Source organism: Trichosurus vulpecula, chromosome 4 (genome assembly GCF_011100635.1).
Source record: "Trichosurus vulpecula isolate mTriVul1 chromosome 4, mTriVul1.pri, whole genome shotgun sequence".
In the NCBI taxonomy this organism is placed as follows: Eukaryota; Metazoa; Chordata; class Mammalia; order Diprotodontia; family Phalangeridae; genus Trichosurus; species Trichosurus vulpecula.
In genome coordinates this window covers 430,949,254-430,971,640 of record NC_050576.1, presented here as the reverse complement: position 1 = coordinate 430,971,640, position 22,387 = coordinate 430,949,254, and the positions used below count along the sequence as shown (strand labels likewise).

At 45.7% G+C, this 22,387-nt stretch overlaps 1 protein-coding gene across 1 annotated transcript in view; it reads left to right on the top strand.

Moving 5' to 3' along the window:
- PASK (PAS domain containing serine/threonine kinase) overlaps nt 1–17,792 on the top strand; it is a 55,311-nt gene extending 37,519 nt beyond the window's left edge. The window contains exons 10-17 of the mRNA XM_036754753.1: nt 9,663–9,841; nt 10,192–10,359; nt 11,666–11,791; nt 11,905–12,039; nt 13,476–13,675; nt 15,064–15,197; nt 16,641–16,790; nt 17,749–17,792. Of these exons, the coding sequence (XP_036610648.1) occupies nt 9,663–9,841; nt 10,192–10,359; nt 11,666–11,791; nt 11,905–12,039; nt 13,476–13,675; nt 15,064–15,197; nt 16,641–16,790; nt 17,749–17,771 (1,115 nt within the window). The 3' untranslated portion in view covers nt 17,772–17,792. The remainder of the gene's footprint in view (nt 1–9,662; nt 9,842–10,191; nt 10,360–11,665; nt 11,792–11,904; nt 12,040–13,475; nt 13,676–15,063; nt 15,198–16,640; nt 16,791–17,748) is intronic.
- The last annotated feature ends 4,595 nt before the right edge of the window (nt 17,793–22,387 follow it).

Sequence of the window (22,387 nt, the reverse complement as noted above, 5' to 3'; positions counted from 1 at the left end):
TTCCCTGTCCCCGTAGTAAGATTCTATAATCTTTACTTTTCTAGTCTGCTTCTTATTCATGGTGGTTGCCTTTTTCCTGGCTTTTAAAGTGGATCTCTGCTTCTAAGGCACACACACGCATGCGCGTGTACACACACACATACACACACACACACACACACACATATGTATACATAAAATGCTGCTGCTCACCTGGTACTGAGCTGGAGCTGGCTGGTGTGTGCCAAGGCCAGGTCCTCCTGATTTTCCCCAGGGTTACACTGAAACTCACAGCATGAGGTGTGGGGGAGGGGTTGTCTGGCCACTGGAAGTCACCTCCTCCCCTAGGGCTGCATAGGCTCAACCTCTGGTGGATGCTGGCACTGATGTCTGCTGATTCCCCTGGCTGTGCAGAGCCACGCCTGGAGTCCTGGTATTGGTGCTTGTCGGCTCCACCCCCCTGGGGCTCAGGGTCTCCTGCTGGTCTGCTGAGGTGGGGCTTGCTGGAATGACTGTGGTCCTGCCCTGGACTCCTTTTGCCACCGCAGGAGGGACCCTTCCCTTGGATCTCCCTAGCCTCCAGGGCTAAAAGACTGCTATACTCCTAGGAGCCACTGTTCCAGGGTTTTTCCTGGGGCAATATCCTCTAGGTTTTTCAAGGTTAGGAATTGGGGAACGAGAGCACTTACTTTAACTCTGCCATCATGGCTCCCAGGAGTTCAAGCATGTGACTTGTCTGTGGGCTAATATCCCCAGGAGTAGTTGCTGCTGCTGCCGCAGGCCCTATGTTTCTGTCTCATCCAGTTCTGAGAGACCACCATCCCGTGCTAAGAGGCTTGGGGATCACTACCGCTGCCAGTGATTGAGTTCACTGGGGCCGGACCCACTTCAGCTCCACTACGGCCCAGTCTGCGCTGGTGTAGCCCGCGCACTCTGTGATCTCCCAGCCAGGAGCCACTGATACTTCCCATTAACCTTTCCAGCCTGTCCTGGGCTGGAAATCCGCCACACTCTATCTCCCAGTGGATTCTGCCTTCTCAAAATTGTTCAAATTCCGTCCCATCCATTTCTTTTCCTCAGTCAGGCTGAACGGGCAGCACTCCGCCCAGTTTCCCAGGTACAACACGAATCTACTCAAAGCCCCATACCTATTAACCTGTAAGTGTTGGTGGCCACAAACGAGACACAGAACTTCCAGGATGTCCAGTCCTGCGAGGTACGTTCTTGGGCGCAGGCCTTTGTGGAGCGCTTGTTTTCATACTTGCTGACTCCTCTTTAATCCCTGGGTGATGTCATGCTGTCTGGGCTTCATCACAAGCCTGCCTGATTATTGGGGTATGATGTGATTTTGTTACAGGTTGGTAACCTGGCAGACGATTGGCTTCTTCCCCTGTGATGGACTTTCAGCTATAGCTAGAGTTGCCGCTTTGTTCCTGAAGCTTATTGGCTTCGCACGCCTTTCTCTCCATATCGTGTCCAGTTGGGTTCCCAATTGATTTTCCATTTCTAGACTGAAGCATTTATGACCTTATAGGTAAAAATCCACTTGTTACTACGTTATCACTTTTAGTTAATGAAAAAACAAACCAAAGAACAACGCGTGAACGAAGCCCTGAAAACAGTATCTGCGCCCTAAGTGGATGGTTGGTAGCCTCTCGCCCTTAGGTGCGTGGGGTCGGGCCTAGCTGTTCTCTCAAAGCGTCTGCGCCAACATCTAGTCTGGTGTCAGTCGTATTCTGTGATTCACAAGCGTCTCGTGAATGCCTTTCCTGCCTCTCTCTTTTACTAGCTTCTCTTCTCCCGCCGTCTTCCCACGTACAAGTAACGTTCCACGCCTCCTCTCTAGGGGCTGGACTTTGGAAGTCCCGGCCGCTTGCGCGGCTATCCCCGCCGTGTGTAGGCAGACCTGTCTCCTGAGCTCTGCCCAGCCCTGGCCTCGTCGTTTGTGGAAGAGCTCCATGCAGGCGGGCCACTTCCACCTCCGAGGAGCGACATCCCACCACGCTCCAGAAACCTCCGCCACCCTGGCACCCCCCCTCTGCCCGCCTTATTTGCCCATTTTGAGCAACAATACCATCGCCGTCCCATTGCCCTCGCTCGAAATCTTATGGTCATTTTGCTTCCGTCCTGTCAGTAATTCTCCCTTTACAGCGTCTCACACCCACCCCCCATTTCCATTTCCACTTTTACCCTTCGAATCGAGGGCTTGGTTACTTCATACCTAATGTGTTAAGGTGGTCACCTGCCTCTCACCTCCCAACTCTGGCTGTACCCCTTATCCCCCCCACATCTCTCTCCTGAACATCATTGTCAGATTAATCTTCCTTCGTAATGGAGCTACCTAGCCCAATAAAAAAGTTAATCTGGCGTGACTTGTCCTGGGTGAAGTCATGCTCCGCTTTTCTAAACGATCACACACCCGTCTTTCTGATAGTATCTTCTAGGTTTTGCCAGGAATCTAAGTCAGTCTCACTGGCCTAAAGTTTTGAAAATCTACCTTCTCCCCTTTTTGGAAAATCAGGACAAAATGTGTTATCCTCCAGCCTGGTAGCACTTTTTCCATTCTCTACAGTCTTTAAAAGATAACATACACGGTTGCCGAGACAAACCCAGGGACTCTATGAACACCACTATAAAACGTTTTTTTACACAAATAAAGATATATCTAGTAGTCACTCATCGGTAGGCAGAGTCAATATAATAAAAATGACAATCGTATCTAAATTAATTTCCTCATTCAGTGCCGCACCGATCAAACCACCAAAAATTACTTTATAGAGCTAGAAAAAATAATAACAAAAGGTGAAAAATATCAAGGGAATCGATGAAAAAAATAGGAGGCGACCTAGCAGTACCAGATTGCACACTACGTTACAGAGTAGCATTCATGAATACAGTCTGGTATTGAATAAAAACCAAGCGGTGGATCAATGGGACAGAGTAGGTACACAATATGCAGTAGTGAACGACCATAGTCATCTAGTGTTTGATAAACCCAAAGATCCAGGCTTTGGGGGCAAGAACTTACATTTGGCAAAAACAGCTGGGAAGACTGGAAAGCAGTTCAGCAGAAATGAGGCATAGACCAACATTTCACCCCATATACCAAGATAAAGTCAAAATGGGTAGATGATTTAGACATAAAGGGTGATGTCGTAAATAAGTGAACGTGGACATTTTTACCTGTCAGCTCTGTGGATAAGGGAGTTTATGACCAAGCAAGAAATAGAGAGGGTTGTGGGAATTAAAATTGATAATTTTGATTGCATGAAATTAAAAAGGTTTCACACAAAACCGTTGCAGCTAAGATTAGAAGAAACACAGGAAACTGGGGAAAATTTTTTACAGCAACCATCTCTGATAAAAGCCTCATTTCTCAAGTACATACAGAACTCAACCACATTTATAAAAACAAGAGCCATTCCCTAGTTGATAAATGATCAAAGGATATGAATAGGCAGTTTTCAGAAGAACAAATCAAAGCTATGGATAGTTACATGAAGAAATGCTCTAAATCACTATTGATTAGAGAAATGCAAATTAAAATAACTCAGGTATCACTTCACACCTATCTGATTGGTTAACCTGAAAGAAAAGGAAAATGACAAGTGCTGGAAAGGATGTGGAAAAATTGGGACACTAATGCATTGTTGATGGAATTGTGAACTGATCCAACCATTCTGGAGAGCAATTTGGAACTCTGCCCACAGGACAGCCAAACTGTGCTTACCCTTTGACCCAACCCAGTGATACCACTACTAGGTCTGTATCCAAAACGGATTTTAAAAATGGGAAGAAAAACCCATTTGTACAAAAATATTTATGGCAGCTCTTTTTGTGTTGGTAAAGAATTGGAAATTGAGGGAATGCCCATTAATTGGGGAATGGCTGAACAAGTTGTGGTGTATGATTTTGATGGAATACTATTGTTCCATAAGATATCACAAGCAGGATGATTTCAGAAAAAACCTGGGAAGCCTCATATGAACTGATGCTGAGTGAAGTGAACAGAACCAGGAGAACACGGTACGTAGTAACCACAATATTGTAATGATGATTAAATGTGAAAGACTTGGCTATGCTGATCAAGACAATGATTCAGGACAGTTCTGAAGGGCACGTGATAAATAACGCCATCCCCGTCCGGAGAGAGAACTGAATGAAGACTGAAGCGCTCTTTTTTTAAGCTTCCTTTTTCTTTTTTTTTTTTTTTTTGATGTTTTCTTTTGCAACATGGTTAATGTGGAAATATGTTTTGCATGATTTCACATATATAGTTGGTATAATATTATTCGTCTTCTTGATGAGTGGGGGAAGGAGGGGAGGGAGAGAATTTGAAACTCAAAATTTTAAAAATGAATGCTAAAAATAAGAAATAATTTTAATAAAGGTAATAGACATGGGTTCAGAAATCATATCCACCAGTTAGTTTTTTCCTCAGTACCCTGGGATATAGTTCATCTGGGCACCTCTTACTGTTCTTTCCATTTATTTTTGGTTCAATTAAAATTTAATTATCATCTCAATGCAGATTACTCACAGAACTCTATATCCAGTGCCAGTCTGTCCTCTGAGCTTTAATCCCATGTCACCAGTTGCCTACTGGACATTTCAAACTGTAATTTCTGGAGACATTGCAAGATCACTATGTTTAAAACTGAATTCCTTTCCCCTACATTATACTATATTTACATATTTTCCTATGCCTCTCTTGAAAGACCACATTTCTTCCCATCTTCCTGGTTTCTAACCTCCTCACGATCTTAGACTTGTTGCTTTCCCTAATCGCACACATCCAATCATCTGCTAAATTTAACTTTTCACCTCCATAACATCTCTTGCACCTGACCCCCTCTCTCGGCTCACAGCTGCCATTCTGGTTCTGGCCCTCAGCGCTTCCTGCTTAGGTCATCACAATCACCTGTCTCCAGGCTCTTCCTGATCCGGTCGATCTTTCAGACAGCTGCTCAAGTGATTTTCCTTACTCGGAGATTTGACCATGTTACTCCAACTTCATTGGCTTTGTGTTGGCTTGAGAATAACATAAACTCATTTGTTTAGCTTTTAAAGCCAACACCATCTGGCCCCACATTATCTTTCCAGCCACACAGGCCATTATTCAGCTTCCCACATTCTATGGTCTGGCCAAACTGGCTTCTCTCTGAACTTCACACAGAACACTCCCCTCCAGCCTCTGGACCTTTACACAGGTCATCCCCCGTGCACTCCCTCCTCTTCTTTGCTCTGTAGAATCTCTTTCCTCAAGATCCAGCTAAAGCACCACCTTGAAGAGTTTCATGACCCTTCAACTACTGGGCCTTCCTCGTAAAGTACCTTGTGTTTAACTCTTTGTGTTGATTCTTCTGTAAATCTCTATGTATTCATGTACCTGTCGGCTCTCTCATTGTTCAGTCATTTTGATCATGTCCAACTCTTTGTGACTCCATTTGGGGTTTTCCTGGCCAAGATCCAGAGTGCTTTGCTGTTTCTTGGGAGCAAGATCTGTATGCTCAGTGCTTAGCACAGTGCCCGTAACAGATGCTTGGTGATTGATTGGTCATCTGAAGTTTCACCTCCCCATTGTCCACTTATTCTTTTTGGAAGAGAAAGGGGACGAAATAAAAGTTGACTGTTTTGGCCTTCTTTTCAACATTAATTAGTCACATAATCTGTTTACTTCAGGTTCCTCAACTGTGAAATGAGGATATGAACAGCACCTACCTCCCAGGGTTATTGTGAGAAGCAATGAGATTGTGTTTGTGAAGTGCATAGCATCTAGTGCTCGGTGCACAGGAGGTGTGGGTAAATGTTTATTCCCTTCCCCTTCCTTTTCCCCCTTCACAGCAGGCCTGTCTTTTATTTGAGCTTCTTTCCGCCCTCCATTATAGCTTTCAACCCTCCATTTATTATGTCTCTGAGAGGCAGTTTGGCATGGTAGGCATATCTCTGGATTTGGAGTCCAGGACACTTGCCTTTGGATTCCATCTCAGCTGGTAAGTGTCTGGAATTCACTTTTGTCAAGGCCTTTATCAGGTCTTAGCTTCTAGCCTTTCCCAATTCCCCCAGTTCTCAGGGCTTTTCCCTGCTAAAGTGATCTTGTATCAACTTCCCTGTACATGTCCTTCATCATTGAGGGGAGTAGAAGCTCCTTGAGGGAAGACAGAAGTTTTCGTTTTTGTCTTTGTAGCCCCAAAGCCTAGAACAGTATCTGGCACATCCATAATAGGTAAATGTTTAATTAAATTGAAAGTGGGATAAGCAGTGAATTATTGAAGCCAGAGCTTCAGTTGGAAGGCAGGATGTTGTAGGAGCAGTGACTTGGGTGTTGGGAAGAGATGTAGATTGCAGGGGAAAGGTAGTAAGTTTTGTTTTGGATGTGTTGAATTTGAGGTGCTGATGGGAGAGCTCAGTGGAGAGGTTTAAAGGATATTAAAACTTAGTGTAACGAAAGGTTAGTGACTTAGTTGAGGATTGATAGGGCCTTGTGGGGGTTAGAAGAGATCATATGATTCTCCGGTCCACTTTCCTTACCATTTGCATTGGTAATTAAGATGGGCTTTTAACACTTATTCAACCAAGTGCCCTTGAAGAGTTTGGCCTTTGTTTCCTTGATTAAATTAGGAGACCTTGATGACCTCCTTGCCTCAAGAGAAAGCCTAGTTTACATGGGTTTGAATGACATGTTTGCGACATCAGAGGCTTTTAGACTACATGGGTTTAAGTTGAATTTTTGTGACACTTTTAGGTCATGTGAGTGAGGCGCATGTGTGACTCACCTTTGACCCTGAACAAGATATATAAACCCAGAGGCTGGCGTTCTCCATTGGGGCTCTGAGCCACAGGAGGAGTGGCGAGTGACTCTGGGCCAGCTGTTTGTTATGGGCTCCCTGGCTCCTGAACTCAGATGTTGATGTTTTCTTGGTAACTATGAATTGTATTTGGTCTGTTTATAATGTATGTTTGTAATTTGTTTGTATTTGCTCTGAAGTTCAGGGTGCTGGCTTTTTCCCCTGAACTAAGCGAATGATATTTGTATGTTGGTTTGAAGTAAGATTGTTAACCCCCTAACGCTACTTTCCTTAGTAAAGCAGATCAAAAGAACCTGTGCTGGCAGCATCCTTGTTGTTGGACTCGTGTTCGTCTTTCACTCCCACGGCAGCTGCTAGCTGAATTGTTGCAACACCATTTCACAGCACATACTTGCTCAATGGATCCTTCTGTGGTAAGCCAGCAGCCCTCTTTGTTGAGGGTAAAACATGACTTGGATCTTAGGTGGTGCTTCAGACACTTCCTTGCTGAGTATCCTGGGCAAATTACTTCTCTCTCTGCCTCAGTTTCCTCAATTGTAAAATGGGGACAATAATATCCCCTCTCAGGGTTGTTGTAGGATCAAGTGAGATAACATGGTTAAAGAAAGGCTGATTCCCTTCCCTCTTCTCCTCTTCTGGCCTCTGGGATTCCCGAGTCTTACGTCAGCTGGTGACTCAGACCTTGAAAAGCCCCCAAGGCAGACCCAGATTGCAAAATGACTGCAGAGCGCTGGGTTCCCAGCATTTTCCTTATATAGAGGAAAGATTGCATCTCTGACTTCCTTCACATCCTTCCAGTACACTGGAGCCATCTGGAAGATGAAGGAGGCTGAGAGGAGAAATGGTCTTGCTTCAGGTCGTAGTGAGTCAGGAGCTGAGATGGAACTAAATTTCAGGTCATGGATGGTGGGGGTCTGACTTGGCCTCCATCCCGTTTAGAAAGAAAGGGGTCTCCAGGATGTGCCCCTTAGCTGATCCATTTCTGGGCCTTGGCACGATGGAGGTGTTCATAGTTTTGTTTGACCGGTGCTATTGGAGCGTCAACATTCTGTGCTCTGCGGTCCCTTCCAGTGGCGACATCCTACGGCTCATGTTCTTACTTGCTCTGTATTAGGCTCTGAGGCCCCTTCCTTCTCTGGCTTTCTGCGATCCATGACCTTGGACATTCTGTGCTATTTGCCAATGTTCTAAGGTCTGGAATAAAAATACTTTTCTCCTCTTCTCCCCTCTCCCTTCTTCTCTCTGAAAAGCTGGAAGTTTGTTGGCGCTTCAACACCTCTCCTTGAACATTTGTCATTATGCTTTTATTTGCTTTGACTTGATTTATTCCCTCCATATTTTCCTTCCAGTCAACATTATCATGCCCTCTACTCTTTCCTCCCTCAGAGTGATTTAACTTAGTTCATTCTCATCCTCTGGAAACAGAACATGCTTGGTGTATTTACTATCCCTCAAGTATACTCTCCGATATTTTGCCGTTTGCCACATATGGCACGTTGGTGACTGACCTGCTGAAAGCACACTTGGGAAATAGTGCTGAGCCTGCATTCGTGGTCCTCTTTCATAAACAGGGGAGGGGAGCAGTGTCATTGCCTTCTCCTTGTAGACAGGGACAGAGAGCATGGTTGGGGAAAGCCGCCTGGAGTGTTGGGCTTCTTGCTTTCTGTGTGCCCTGGGAAGCTGCGCTGGAAACGGACAATTGTGAGGGGAGTAGACCCTCTTACCCCCTTGCCTCCTGCCTTCCATCCACAGGTGTCCCATAGGGTTCCTCCCTCACCTTCTTCTCTTCTCTCTCTACTGTTTCATTTGATGAGCTCACCTACTCTCATGGATTCAGATATCATCTCCCTGTGGATGATTCTCAGATCTACTTCTCCATCTCTGTTCACCTCCGGTCTCACATCTCCAGCTGCCTCTTGGACGTTTCAAATTGGATGTCTCTTAGACCTCTTAAACTCAGCTTATCCAACACTGAACTCACTATCTTCCTCCCATCTTCCTCCCAGGTCCTCAGGCTCCCACTTGAGGAATCATCTCGGACTTCTCACTCTCTTGCACGCCTCCCAGATCCAAGCTGTTGCCATGGATTGTTGATTTTCCTTTGTAACGTCTCTCACATGCGCCCCTTTTTTCCTCTGACAGTGCCGCCTTGGGGGACTCTTCTAATAGCCTCACTGGTGGGTCTACCGGCTTTAAGTGTGGCTCTGACCAGGTCACCCCTTTCTCCTCCTCTCTCTCAGTAAAACTAGGGGCTCCCTATAAGCTCCAGGGTCACATAGCAAGCCACCCCTGTCACAAACCTTTCTAGTCTCCTTACCCCTTTCGCAGTCCAGCGACACTGGCCTCCTTCCAGTTCCCTGAACAATATGCTCCGGTGCCCGATTGTGGAGATTTTCACTGGCTGTCCATCCCTCAGGCCTGCAGTGTTTCTCCTCCTCATTTCTACCTCCTGGCTTCTTCTGGGAAACCTCTCCCAATCCATTTTCATTTCAGTGCCTTCCCTGTTGACATCTTGTTTGTACAGTTGTTTGCATGTTGTCTCCTCCATCAGACAGGGAGCTTCTTGAGAGCTGGAACTATCTTTTGCCCTTGTTTGTACCCCCAGGGTGTAGCACGGTGTCTGGCACATAGTAAGAGCTTAATCAAGGTTTACTGACTGACTGACCTTCCGATATCTCCTCCCTTGTTGGCGGCCTGTGTCACCGGGCCACGATCAGCCTGGCTTCTGTGCCATGGGCGTCCAGTACTGATATTGTCACATTGCCCTGTGATGGTGGTCGTGTTTCCTGACCCCGCTGAAGCCCAGCCCTGGCTGTGCCCTTCCTTATACTGTGTCTGGTGCCTCCATATCCTCTTGTTTTTCCCCTCCTTTAGGTATACAGTTTGAACTAAAGCACGTGGAGCTAAGGGGACCTACAGATTTGTTTTGCTGCTGGATGGTGAAAGACTTCTTCCAGAACCATCGCTCAATAGGAAGGGCCCAGCATCTGTTTTCCAGGTTGTATTCCTCATCTCAGTCCTTATTTGAAGAGCCTCGGATCAGCACAGGAGAAGTAGGTATCTGATGTCCTCTTGGGCTAGTCACTGACCTCCCAGAGCATGGGCCAGATGATCTCCTTAGGGCCTCTCCTACACCTCCCTTAGTGCTATCCATCTTTTGGCCTTTCCTTTCCTCTTCTGAATGGGAGGAGGTGAGAGAATTTATGTTGATTTTTTAGTATGTCTGCTTTGGTGCTGAAAGACTCAATTCTCCTCTCTGTAGCCTGGCAAGCATCATGGCTTCAGATGTTGTAAGGAATGGCTCATTCAGTGCCCCTTTTGTGGCCTGGACCAGGCTGGGCCAGGCCACTGCTTGTCCACTTCACCATCTGGCCTCTGGGGCCCCTGTTTCATTCTGTTCCAGATTAAAAAACTAAAAGACCATTTGGATGAATCCTCCCGGGGTAAAGACTTAGAAGGACTGAGGGCTTATGATGGAGAATATTCAAAGCATTATGTCACCCTGAGGCCCATCGGCAGCGGCGCCTTTGGCTCTGTTTGGATTGCTAAGCCTAAGGAAGATGACCAGGAGGTAAAGACCCTCTTGATGGGTGTGGAGCGGGTCTCAGCCCCTCTGCCCCATGCCCCTTGTAGTAATTCTTCCTGCCTACGCGTTGCTCTTTTATGTCCTTTGGTGGTGGTCTGCCAGCATGGGATGGGCAGAGGGCAGCTTTGGGAGGTTTTTAATATCACTTATTTGTGTGGATGCTTCACAAGAGTGCAAAGATACACCTGGGACCTCCTTGTCCATCTTATGATAGGCAGCAAATGGCAGAAGACTGAAAAGCTGGTTCTGAGCAGAGTCGGTAGTGACAGTGGGTGGGTCCCACATCACATCTATTGGTGTCACAGAATATTCATGAGCCTTGCCAGGTGCTGCTTTCTGAATGCCTCCCAAAATGGGGAACTACACCCCGTGGCCTCTGAGTGATCAGGCAGAGACATACTGCTGTCTGCTCAGGAACAACTGAGACATGATGGGCTACCTCCCCAGTGAGCTCTCGAACTGTTGGGGTCATGGACCTTCCTCATGCTCACATTGGAGCAAGTCAGCTAGGGCTAGCACTGGATCACTGGCTCACTTTGGAGGAGTGGCAAGTGTTTCAGGATCTGACGACTTGAAAAACTTCACTGAAAAGGCTTTCGGAGTATTCTGCAAACATAATAGGGCTAATATGTGTTAAAGAGGAATGAAGTATTTTTTGCCCCAGATAAACAGGCAGGGGAAGACGTAGAGACCTAAGGGGCCTTCTCAGCTGATTTTATGTGGATGCACAGATTTGTTTTGCTGATATGTGTGTTATATGTACATTGTATGTATACATAAACATATACATATATATACACATACATATACCTATGTACATACAGTTAGCGAGGTGGCCCAGTGGAAAGAGCATTGGGCCTGGAGTCAGGAAGACCTGAGTTCAAATCTGGCCTTTGTGACCCTGGGCAAGTCACTTCACCCTGTTTGCCTCAGTTTCCTCATTTGTCAAATGAGGAAATGGCAAACCACTCCAGTATTTTTGCTGAGAAAACCCCAAACAAGGTCATGAAGTGTCAGACGTGACTGAAAGATGACTGAACAACAAAACGAGATATATCCATGTGTGTGCACGTAACTTTATAATTTGCATTGCTACTTTAAATTTCTTTTTGAAAGATTGAGGAAATAAATCAAATGTTAAAAGTCTACAATTTGAAAAGTAACAGAACTCTGTCAGTTTGGCTGCTCATTCATCCTGTGGGTTTACAGGGTTAAAAACAAACTTTGGAGCAGCAGGGATAAAGGTTGAGGAAGTGCTTGATGGTCTTTTTGCCCTCTGCTCTTGGTCTAGGTTGTGGTCAAGTTTATCAGGAAGGAGAAGGTGTTGGAGGACTGTTGGGTGATAGATCCAGAACTGGGAAAAGTGACTCGAGAGATTGCCATTCTCTCACGGGTGCAGCATCCCAACATCATCAAGGTATGTGACTGGTAACTGCTTTGGTGCTCTCATCTCCGTTATCTGAAAGGGAGTAGCAACAAAAAGATGAATGAGCTTGGCGTTGTCATGGGCTGCTCTCTTCCTCCTTCCAGATGATAGATGTGTTTGAAAACGAAGGATTTTTCCAGCTTGTGATGGAGAAGCATGGCTCTGGTATGGATCTCTTCACGTTCATCGACAGCCACCCCAGTGTGGACGAGCCCCTGGCGAGCTACATCTTCAGACAAGTGAGAGCCGGCCTGTGTGGGGTCGGGGGGGCTCATGTGTCACCTCCAAAACACGGACATCCTGAGGGTTGTGTGTACCATGATGGAGAGAGATTCTGAAGTGGTTAGGGCTGAAGAGGCGCCTATTTGCTGGGGGGTCTTCACACAAAGGCGAGGGACCATATGCTAGGTAGCTTGGAGGGGATTCTTGTTTGGGTACAAGTTGGAGTGGATGATTTGGGAGGTCCCACCTCACTCTAAACTGTTGGCGCTTCAGTGTATTGTGGCAGCATAGACAAGTAGAGTCCATGCGGTCTTTAGTTTGTCATGACCAATAATATTTATTGAGCTCTTCCAGCATCCAGAAGACGTGAAAGAAAACTTTTTTGCATCTTGAAGCTCCTCCTTTCTTAACAGGTAGTGTTAAGGAAGTAAGGGGGCCTTGATCCTCTCAGTGAAGATTTGGGGTCTTCGGGGGGGGGGAAATTATAAAGAACACGTGTTATAAAACTCTCCTTTCCCTCAATGTAAGACTGATATCCCCACATGTCCCATGTGACAAAAGGGTGTAATGTAGCCAAATTATTAACAAAAGACACCATCCAGACAGATACATACATATTACACACCTGATATGTATATGTGTGTGTATGTATGTATATGTGTATGTCTGTGTGTGTGTGTGTGTGTATGGTGTTCATTGCTCCCTCAAAGTAAGAGCTACCATACTATACCGTACTTCTAAAATGAAGCCTGTATTTTGAGGGAATTCTTAGAATCTTTATTATTCGGAACTTTGAAAATGGTGTGGACAGTGTAACACTGACTAAAACTGAATATTCAGGATTCTCTCAGGTGTCCATACATCTTGACTTTCGATTTTTTAGTTTTCTAATTCAAACTTGAGTTCATATAAAACACCCCTCCCACACACACACTTCCCTGATTTTCTTCCTATTTGATTACTAGTTCAAGTTCAGAAAATGGTCTGATGTGCCTCCCATGAGAGGAAGAGGCACTGACGCCCCCCTGTCCCCTCCACAAACCCAGAGTCTGTAGAGCATTGCTGTCATGGAGCAGGGAATGAGGTCAGCCCCCTGTCACCTCCAGCACCAGCATGCTCATGAGCATGACCAGTCGACATTCTGGGATTTCAGATGGCATGGCTCTGAGCAGGCTCCCAGCCTAGTGTGGTGCCCACTTCCCCTGTGTAAAGCTCCTTTCTGTGGCCCTGTTGCCTGGGCAGGAGAGCAGATTCGTTTTCCTTGAGAATGACCCCTATTTCTTTCTTTCTTTTTTTTGGGGGGGCAGGGCAATTGGGGTTAAGTGACACAGCTAGTACGTGTCAAGCATCTGAGGTCAGATTTGAACTCAGGTCCTCCTGACTCCAGGGCTGGTGTTCTGCTCACTGCGCCACCTAGCTGCCCCCATGACCCCTATTTGTACCTGTGTTTTAGGTGGTATCAGCAATAGTGTACCTCCGGTCCCAAAACATCATCCATAGAGACATTAAGGATGAAAATATCATCATTGCAGAGGACTTCACAATTAAGCTGGTGGATTTTGGCTCAGCTGTTTATATGGAACCTGGCAAATGCTTCTACACCTTCTGTGGCACTATTGAGTACTGCTCCCCGGAAGTCCTCATGGGACATGCGTATGTACCCCAGTGCAGCTGGGCTCCCTCCCGTCTTGATCCCCGTGCCATTGGCTGGTTATAAAAAGGGCTCTGAGGGCCTCCAATAGGATAAGGAGAGGTAACAAAGAGCAAGGAGCTCTGAGCTCAGCACCTTGGATCCAGGGCGGCCTTCGACAGGAGGCTCTGAAGCACCTGGATGTTGGGTGTCCTGTGCAGATCAGTGGAGAAAATGCTAGTTACAAAGGAATAGTTACACCGGCACCTAGAATGACAGCAGTTTGTTCACTCAAAAGATAAAGTATTGATGATCTGGCTGGCAAATTAGGTTAACATCGGGGATTCACATTTAAGATTCTTGCTGTTTCCCAAACTGAGGACCTTCCATGCATAGTGCAGCTCACCAAATGAAGGACTGAGAGTTGTGGGGCATTGGTCCTAGGCCATCTGATTCCCAGCCTGGAGCCTCTGACACTCTAGGGATGCCAAGGGCCTACAAAGCACGCTTGGATCTCCCCGGGCTCGTCTTCTCTGAGGTCCTGAGGGGACCTCACTATTGTCTCTGAATTTGGTCTGTTACGTGAACGAGGGCTTAGGCTGATTCCATGATCTGCACAGGAAAACCTGTTACATGAACGAGGGCTTAGGCTGATTACATGATCTGCACAGGAAAACCAACCTTACCACGATGTCACAGACTTATTTCGATAGAGCTGTGTCCAGGAGCTTGTTCCAAAAGACCCTGACTTGCAAGGTGTTGCCCCTGAGTCACCCTGCATCATCTTTGGAAGTCCTGGTGCTGCTCCAGGCACCAGATGGCTCAGGTTCATTAGCTGACAATCCAGGTTGGGTGTGTCAGGGCCAGGAATCCACAAGGCATTGAGAGGTTGCCCTTGGCTTTGGCTGTAGGGATTTGGGAGTCTGCTCTGTGAAGGCTGTCAGACTGGGCAGAATTCTTGGCCCTGCTCTGAGCCCAGCATCTCTTGGATTAGGTTCCTGTCCTCCCTCTAAATGGTCAAATGTCGTTACTTTATCTCAACAAATGAGGGCTGAGTAGGTACTAAAGACACACAATTCCTCCCAGTAGAGAAGCATTCATCTTTCCTGTGGACATAACACCACCTGATATTCTTCATTCTCACAAAGGGTATGAACACCATGGGGGTAAGACCCATGCTTACAAGGCTGGCTTCATTCCTCTTAAGGTACAGTCTTGAGGGTATCTTCTCCTGTTGTTCAGGAGCAAATGAGTGGGAACAGTGACTTGCAGGTAGCTTCGTCCTGCCAGCTTGATGCAGGTGTGCCAGCCAGAGGAGGGGCTGCATGCCCAGGGCTAGTTCCAGTCAGTGTATCAGATGGTTGGGATATGCCTGTGAACGTGTTACTGACTGCTGCTTATTTCTGAACAGCTACCGAGGACCCGAAATGGAGATGTGGGCCCTCGGGGTGACTCTCTATACTTTGATGTTTGAAGAGAATCCTTTCAGTGAGCTGGACGAGGCCCTGGAGGCTGAAATACACCCTCCTTTTTCGGTCTCAGCTGGTAAGTGCATTTCATTTCATTGTGAATCCTCCCATAAGAGCTTCCATGTTTCCATTTTCTTTCTTCTTCCAGAGTGGTTGGTCACTTTATCTCCTTCTGGGGGGGTGGCCGTTTACTTTCCTTTTTCCCGATCCTCTAATTCTCTGACCCCAAAATTGTGGTCCTCCAAAAGCAATGAACCAAGATCTTCATTGAAGGCCAACATTACCATTCTTTGCTTTTTGATGCTAGAGGCAGAAAGGTAGCTTTCCTACACATTGGACTGAGTTGTCAGTGGCTTGTTGTGGGAATGTCCTTTCTTAAGATGGCACATGCCGCCTACTTCAAATGATTCTACAAATGAGCTCTTCACACTTTCTGTGCCCATGAGAAACCTGAGAACAGGATCTCCCTTGAGAAGGGTAGGAAGGAGAACAAGGAGTTGGGGGAATGTGTTTTCCTCCATGAAAAGCCTCCTTTGGGGTGGAAAGATGCTTTGTTGAAAATCCGGGGTGCGTGAGGATGGAAGGCCACATGCGGTGGCCACATCATCAGAGTGGGCGTCCACAGAAGTGCCACTCTCTTAATCCAGGTGGTGAAATGCTTTCCTCATGAGAACAGGTCACCAAGATTCGTGTTGTTCACCTCAGAAATATATGCAGGCCAAGCGGGGATGAGATGGAAGTATGTCACTTGAGGAAGGGATGGGGAGAGGAGATGAACACGTATTTGTGCACCAAGTACTAGAAGAGGTGAACTCTGACGTACCCCTCGAGTTTGTAGTACCCTTTGGTATTACACTGATGCTGAATATACTATGGGTGTGTCAGTCTTATCCTTTCAAAAACAGTTATTATGTACAAGTAAAAGGCCTGAACTAACCTATGATATGGTTGTTAGCACTGCCTCCTGGCAAGAGCTTTACAGAAATCCCGCTGTGGTGTTTGATGAAGAAGGTGGTAAATATATGGGACTCTTTTTCTTCTGAGCTTATGCAGACTGAAAAGATGCCTGGGGTTAAGAGAAGGGCCTGGATCTCATAGTAGATGATGGTTCTATAATAGGCGATTAAAGGGAAATAGGCCTGTTAAAGGCTTCTCCCTAGTCTTCTGAAGTTAATTTTGAAGTCCCAAAGCATCCCTTGATGCATTGTCTGAAACAAGGGTGGGCTGAATGGCCCAACTGTCTGGTTTACCCAGTCTTTGTGCTTTGTGGCCCTTGCTTATAAATGTGGCTCATTGCCCTGACATCCCCAGTTCAACCACTGACTCTCCTGCATATCCACCCCTCTCTCCTCCATCATGGGTGACATTCTAAGTCATGGGAAGGGACTTAGAGGTCTCCAGAAAGTCTCTGGTTTAAGGGTTGGGTGGCCTGAAAAGGGATTTGGAGTAGGAGGCATAAAAACCTGTTTGGTGTCAGTCGAACCTTTCTCCATGTGTGATCCTGTTCTGTTCTCCCTAGACCTTTTGAACCTTTTCTGTGGGCTCCTGCAGCCCAATCCAGAAGAGCGCATGACCTTGGACATGCTAATACACCATTCTTGGGTGGTCCAGCCTGTGAACTTAGCTAACTATTCCTGGGAGGAAGTGTATCACTCAGCCGCTGTACCAGGTAGGAGGCAGGGCAGGCAGAGGGGTCATCGATTGCTGGGGTGGGCTGCTTCCCCACATGTGGTCCCAGACATAGCTGGCATTTATTCACCTTAAGGTGAGGTGCGCCACAAACTTTAGCTGACTCTGCAAAGACTGTGCAATTCCAGGCACGTTTTAAAGAATGTCCACTGAAGGTTCTCTAGAATTCTTACAGGAAGAAACAAAACTCGTATGTTTAATACCTGGGACAATTATGTTTGAGGTCAATGTGAGCAGGTAATATGGAATTGTAACTTAGTTTTTAAAAATATCTTTTATTTATGTGTTTTGTCTTTACCTCATTGTCACTCCTGGAAAAAAAAAGTCCCCCCTCTTCCCTACATTAAACCACCCTTTGTAACCAAGAAAGAGGAGTAGGCAGAAATACCCAATGCAGCGGTTGCATCTGATGTGTACAACACTCTTAGTGCCCCTGGCCCTCTGCAGGGAGATGTGTGTGTGTGGGGGCTCATCATAGTGGTTCTTTAATGACCCACCCATGTCAGCTTCATTTACATGGTTCAGGGTTGGGGAGCAGTCCCCATGTTCCTTTGAGTTCCTCATTTGTTTTTTACTGAACAACGATAATATCCCTTTACATTTATATACCCCAATTTTTTCAGGCAATCTCCATTGCTGGACACCCACTTAATTTGTTTTTCCTGCCACGAACAATCTTGTGATAAATATTTTGGGGTTATGTGTGTGTGTACATGCAGGTCAAGGAACATGAACAGTGTAGGCATTCTTGGATTATATCAAGTTGATATCCATCCTGGTTGGCCTGGTGTGCAGCCCCACCTCTAGTCTGTTAGTGTGCCTGCCTTCCTACAGGTTTTCCACCACTAACTGGTTCTGCTTTTGTCATCTCAGTTAATTTGCAGGGTCTGCATTGTTTTAATTAGCATGCTTTTAATAACTTTGTCTTTTCATTTCAGAAAGTAGTGTTCATTCACCCTAGAGGGGAGAGAGGAGACTGAAGGAAATAGTAAGTAGGAGCTCAGAATGTCCAAGTAGATGAGTTGTGTCTTCTCAAGTACAGGGCCGCTGATGCTTCCAGTGTCTAGAGGACCGCAGCAAGGGGCCACTCCATGACTTGCACTTTCCTTTCCACCTTTACTACTGAGGAATAGCTTTGGGCTCATTCACCATCTTCATCGCCTTGTTTTTCAGAACCCTTCCTTGGGGGGTGAGGTGGGAGGCTGATAATTCTGATACTCTCTAGAGCGAATCTAACAAAAACCCACAATGTGCTCATCCTCTGAGTTTATGGAATAGTTTTTATCTTCAAATTTTCCTTGTCTGAATTTGAAAAGAACAATTGTAGTGAGAAGTTGGATATTGTGACAGGCTTTCACGAAGGACTTGAGTCATGCTTGTGCTTTATGCTTTCCTTTCTCCTCTTGTGTATTTGTGTGTATCATGTAGTTTGTGCCCATCAGAGAGGCAGATGTTTGAACTCCATAGAATTGTAGGCCTAAGCTGACTGGACCATTCCAGTATTTTTTTCTTTTACTTATAGCTTGGGGCTGACCAAGGTAAGTGGACCATGCTTTGCACACTGCTGGGCAGCTGGTACTTTCAGGCACAAATATGGCTGTTGCTATACATTACAACCCTTGGGTGAGCTTGGTGGTGCGCCCACGATGGCACAATAGTTTTTGCTGACAGAGAGAGGCCTTCTGCTAATGGTCACTGCTCAGGGGGACAGGCTAAAAAGGAAGTGTCTTAGCCAGTTACAATATCTGCCTGTAGTTACAGACAGCGACAAAGCAGTATCCTTCCTCCTTTCAGAAAATGTTCCTCATTGATGGTGCCATTTGAGTTTTTCTTTCTGGGAAAGTTCCCATTTGCTAAATATGCTCCCTTTAGTAGAGTCAGACTGAAAACCACTGTCTTGGGTTTTTGCCTAGAAGAGCTTTGCTTTAAAGAACAATAACAACATGACAGAGAGGAAGCTTGTGATATTTACCTTCAAAGACTGATTTGTTTCTCTCTAAGAATTCCCCTTTCTGTAGGACTGCAGAAGTAAACCTGTTTTTCCTTAAAATGCTCAGGAAATCCAGTGGCTAAAGTAGCCCCAGAATGTGTTCTTCAAAGATGAAGCTGAGCTGCCTCCAAGAATGCACAAGCCCGTGTCTTTGAAGTCTGTTACTTTTTGTAAGAGAAAATAATTAAAATTCATTAAACTGAACAGTAGAAATGTGTGTATGTGTTTTAGGGAGAAGGGAATTTAATACCTTGGCAATTAAGTACTGAGGCTATAATTTTCCTCACACTTTTGGGAATGTGTTTAAAAATGAATGTTATACAAATGACCAAGGATGTAGTCCATATTTGCAATCTGCATCATGCCTGTCACTTTGCTTCCAAAATGTGTATTAGTTTCTGGTTCCAGGCTCTTAAATACCCTCCAAGAAAAGAACTCAATTGTCCAGGCTTTTATGTACAATTTGATAAACACACTAAATTGGTTTTATAACATGGCTCTAGAGTGTGTGATTTAGTTGCAGAGTAGTAGGTGCTGCATGGGCAGTGTGGTCTAATGGGAGGTGCCCTGGCCTGGAAGGCAGCTGAAGCCCATGATCCTTACTGGCTGGGAAATGATGGGATAGCCTCATCTGGACAACAGGCCTTCTTAATCCATTTAGTTTTTCTTGTTGGAGTTATTACGCCACTGTTTTCAGACACAGGAGACTCTTATCAAGATGGGATTGCCAAACTGTTTCAGATTTCCTTGAGTTATAGAATTAGGCTGAGTTTGCTTGAGTTTTGTAGCTCCATGATAGCTCTAACACCATCATTCTTCCCTGTGCCACACTGAGGGGTCTGGGACACAGCACAAGCTAAACCTGAGATAATGATATGGTACTGACAAAAACATCAGTTCTCTGGACATCCCTGGCTATCTCTGCCAAATGCAGAGCGGCTAAACATTTCTGGACCTCTCTAAATGATGCTGTCCTTCAAAAAGTGGAGGAAGAAATGAGTGGAATATTCTGGACCCAGTTCTTATCCACAAAGAAGAACTGGTTACTAGGGTTGAAAAGATGGATATCCTGGAGTGAAATAACTGCTTCAATTTGATATTTGTGATGAAAGCTGTATGATACTCCGCTAAGTCTAAGAGAAAAGTCTAAGAGAAAGAACCCAGAATCTAGTTGGGGCCAGTGCTGTGTACCTCTCCCCACTCCCCCAATCACTTGGGGACAGAAATTGAATCTGGTGAACCATGAGTTGCCTAGCATGGGAAGAGACTGAAAAACTTTGAGATCCAATCCCCCAAGGAAACTGCTATTCAAGGGGAGGGCGTCAGAAAGTGAGCAATGGGGCAAACTAAGGGAAAGGACAGAAGTTATCAAAAATCTAAGGAGAAAGAAAACTCAATGAACTTGAGCATAAACAGATAAACCAAAGGGGAGACATTAATAGCAGGAGGTAATATGGCCTTGGGATCAAGTGAGAGAGTTTAGACATCTATGAATATATTTCAAGACAAAGGAAAATGATTCTACACTTGATTCTGAAGAGAGAATGGAATGATACAATGTTCCAAATTGTATAAACGAGAAGTAAGTAATGTGAGAGCAGAATTTATGGTCTGAACAGCAGATATAATTGGCAGGATAGAAAAATTTGAATCTATAGTTGCAATTCTCATCAAAGAAACAAAATAGGATAACAGATTGGGAATGCAAATATGTGGAAGTAAAAGGCAATCTGGAAGAAGCGATAGCATTAAAGGAAAGCATTCTCTCCATACGAGCAAAACTTAATGATCTTGAAGACAGGATACAGAGACAAAGATTATAGGTCTCCCTGAAGAATGACAAAAAGCTTAAAACACTACAGTGAAAGAAATAATATGAAACTGCTCAGAACCTATAAACACAGAAAATAGTGTGAATCAAAAGAATTCATAAATCGCCTTCAGAAAAAAACAAAAAGAAGCTTGAGGCTGCAAACCACACAGTGGTTAAAACTGAACAATTCTACTGAGAAACAACATATTCTGCAAGCCATCGGGAGAACGACCTAATATAAAAGGAAAAATTAAAGTAGCAAGACTACACCCACTAGAAGATACAGGAGGGAATAGAATAATGTGTTCCAAAGAGCAATGCAACTCAACATGTAGCTAATATATGTCTTATGCTGGGTTTGAACTTGTCTTTCTGACTCCAGGCCTAACACTCTCTCCACTGTAGTGCCACCTACTACTAAACATAGTCTTAAATCTGATTCTGCATTGGGTTTATTTTAATGTCATACAAGAATAAAGTGAAAATGCTTGCTCACACAAATGTTATGGAAGATGGTAGGAAAATTTTATCAACTCTTCTTGCTGAGAGAAACATAAAAGCTACATAATTAATTGACAAAATGAATAGTTGTGACAAAATATTTACTGTTCTACTGGCTGACAAGCATTGTATTAAATGATAAATATGCTTAACGTCTGCATATACTGCTTCATTATACCGCAATCTTTATAGACAAGCTAATATTTGCGAGGAAAAATATTCTGCAGATGGGACTTTCTTTTCTATCATTGCCACACTGGCTACATTCTTTAAATCAGAAAACTGCCCTGCTACTATAACGAGAGGCAATATAAGGTTTGTTTCTGCAGACTGTTGGGTCCATGAAGAGTTCAAGATGGTACGTAATGTGCATAATCCGTGACCGCCTGATATTTGCACTGATATCACCCGAACGCCCAGCTGCTGAGATACAATTACAGCTAACAGAGGGGAGTGAGTGAGTGAGTCCCTCTGGTACGGTGTAGGGAGTGCAGATGAGGGTACGTGCACGCACCTGACCCTCCGTGGGCTTGAGCTCGGGGGGTGAACCCTTGTGATGATCTGGAAACAATCTGATGCCATACTGAGAGCCTGCAAGAACGGGTGCGCGTGTGACGGTGATGGTTTCAAATCAGCGCACAAACCTGTAATTCTTGAAACGTGCGTATTCTCGTCACAGGAAAACATCCCCCGCCCCCCGCCCGGTTAGGCCACTATTGACTGCTTAAGGCGTCATTAAAGGACTTTTTAGCATGAATTCACTGTTTTCTGTGAACACTGTGTCAGTTAAAGGGCGAGCTTCACCCTCACAGGCGGATTTCGACTCCCAGCTGGGCTGCCTTTGAAGTTTCAAAGCTAGTGCGTCAGGATCAAGTGGACTAGGCGCCCTGGACCCCTCAGGCGCAAGGAGCGCGGTGGGGCGGCGCTCTGGCCAATGGCAGCGGCAGGAAGCCACCCGAGAGTGGGACGGGGCGGCCGGAGATTCAGAGCTCCGGCTTATGGGCCCCTCCCCCTCCTGTCCCGGGGAGCTCTAGCCAATGGCCTTTCTCGGCCCTCGCACATCATTAAATGCCGGCCGAGGAACGATCGATCTCCTAGGGCGGTCACTCGTGGCCCAGGGAGCCCGAGCGAGAGCCCGCCCTCTCCGCTTCCTCCCCCGCCCCTGCCGGCGCTGACGACACAAGACTAGTCGCCAATCTGGTCCGGGATCTTCACACCTTATTCCCCGGATGTGGACGGGGAAGACGGGGAACGTTTGAGTCGGGGGCTGGCT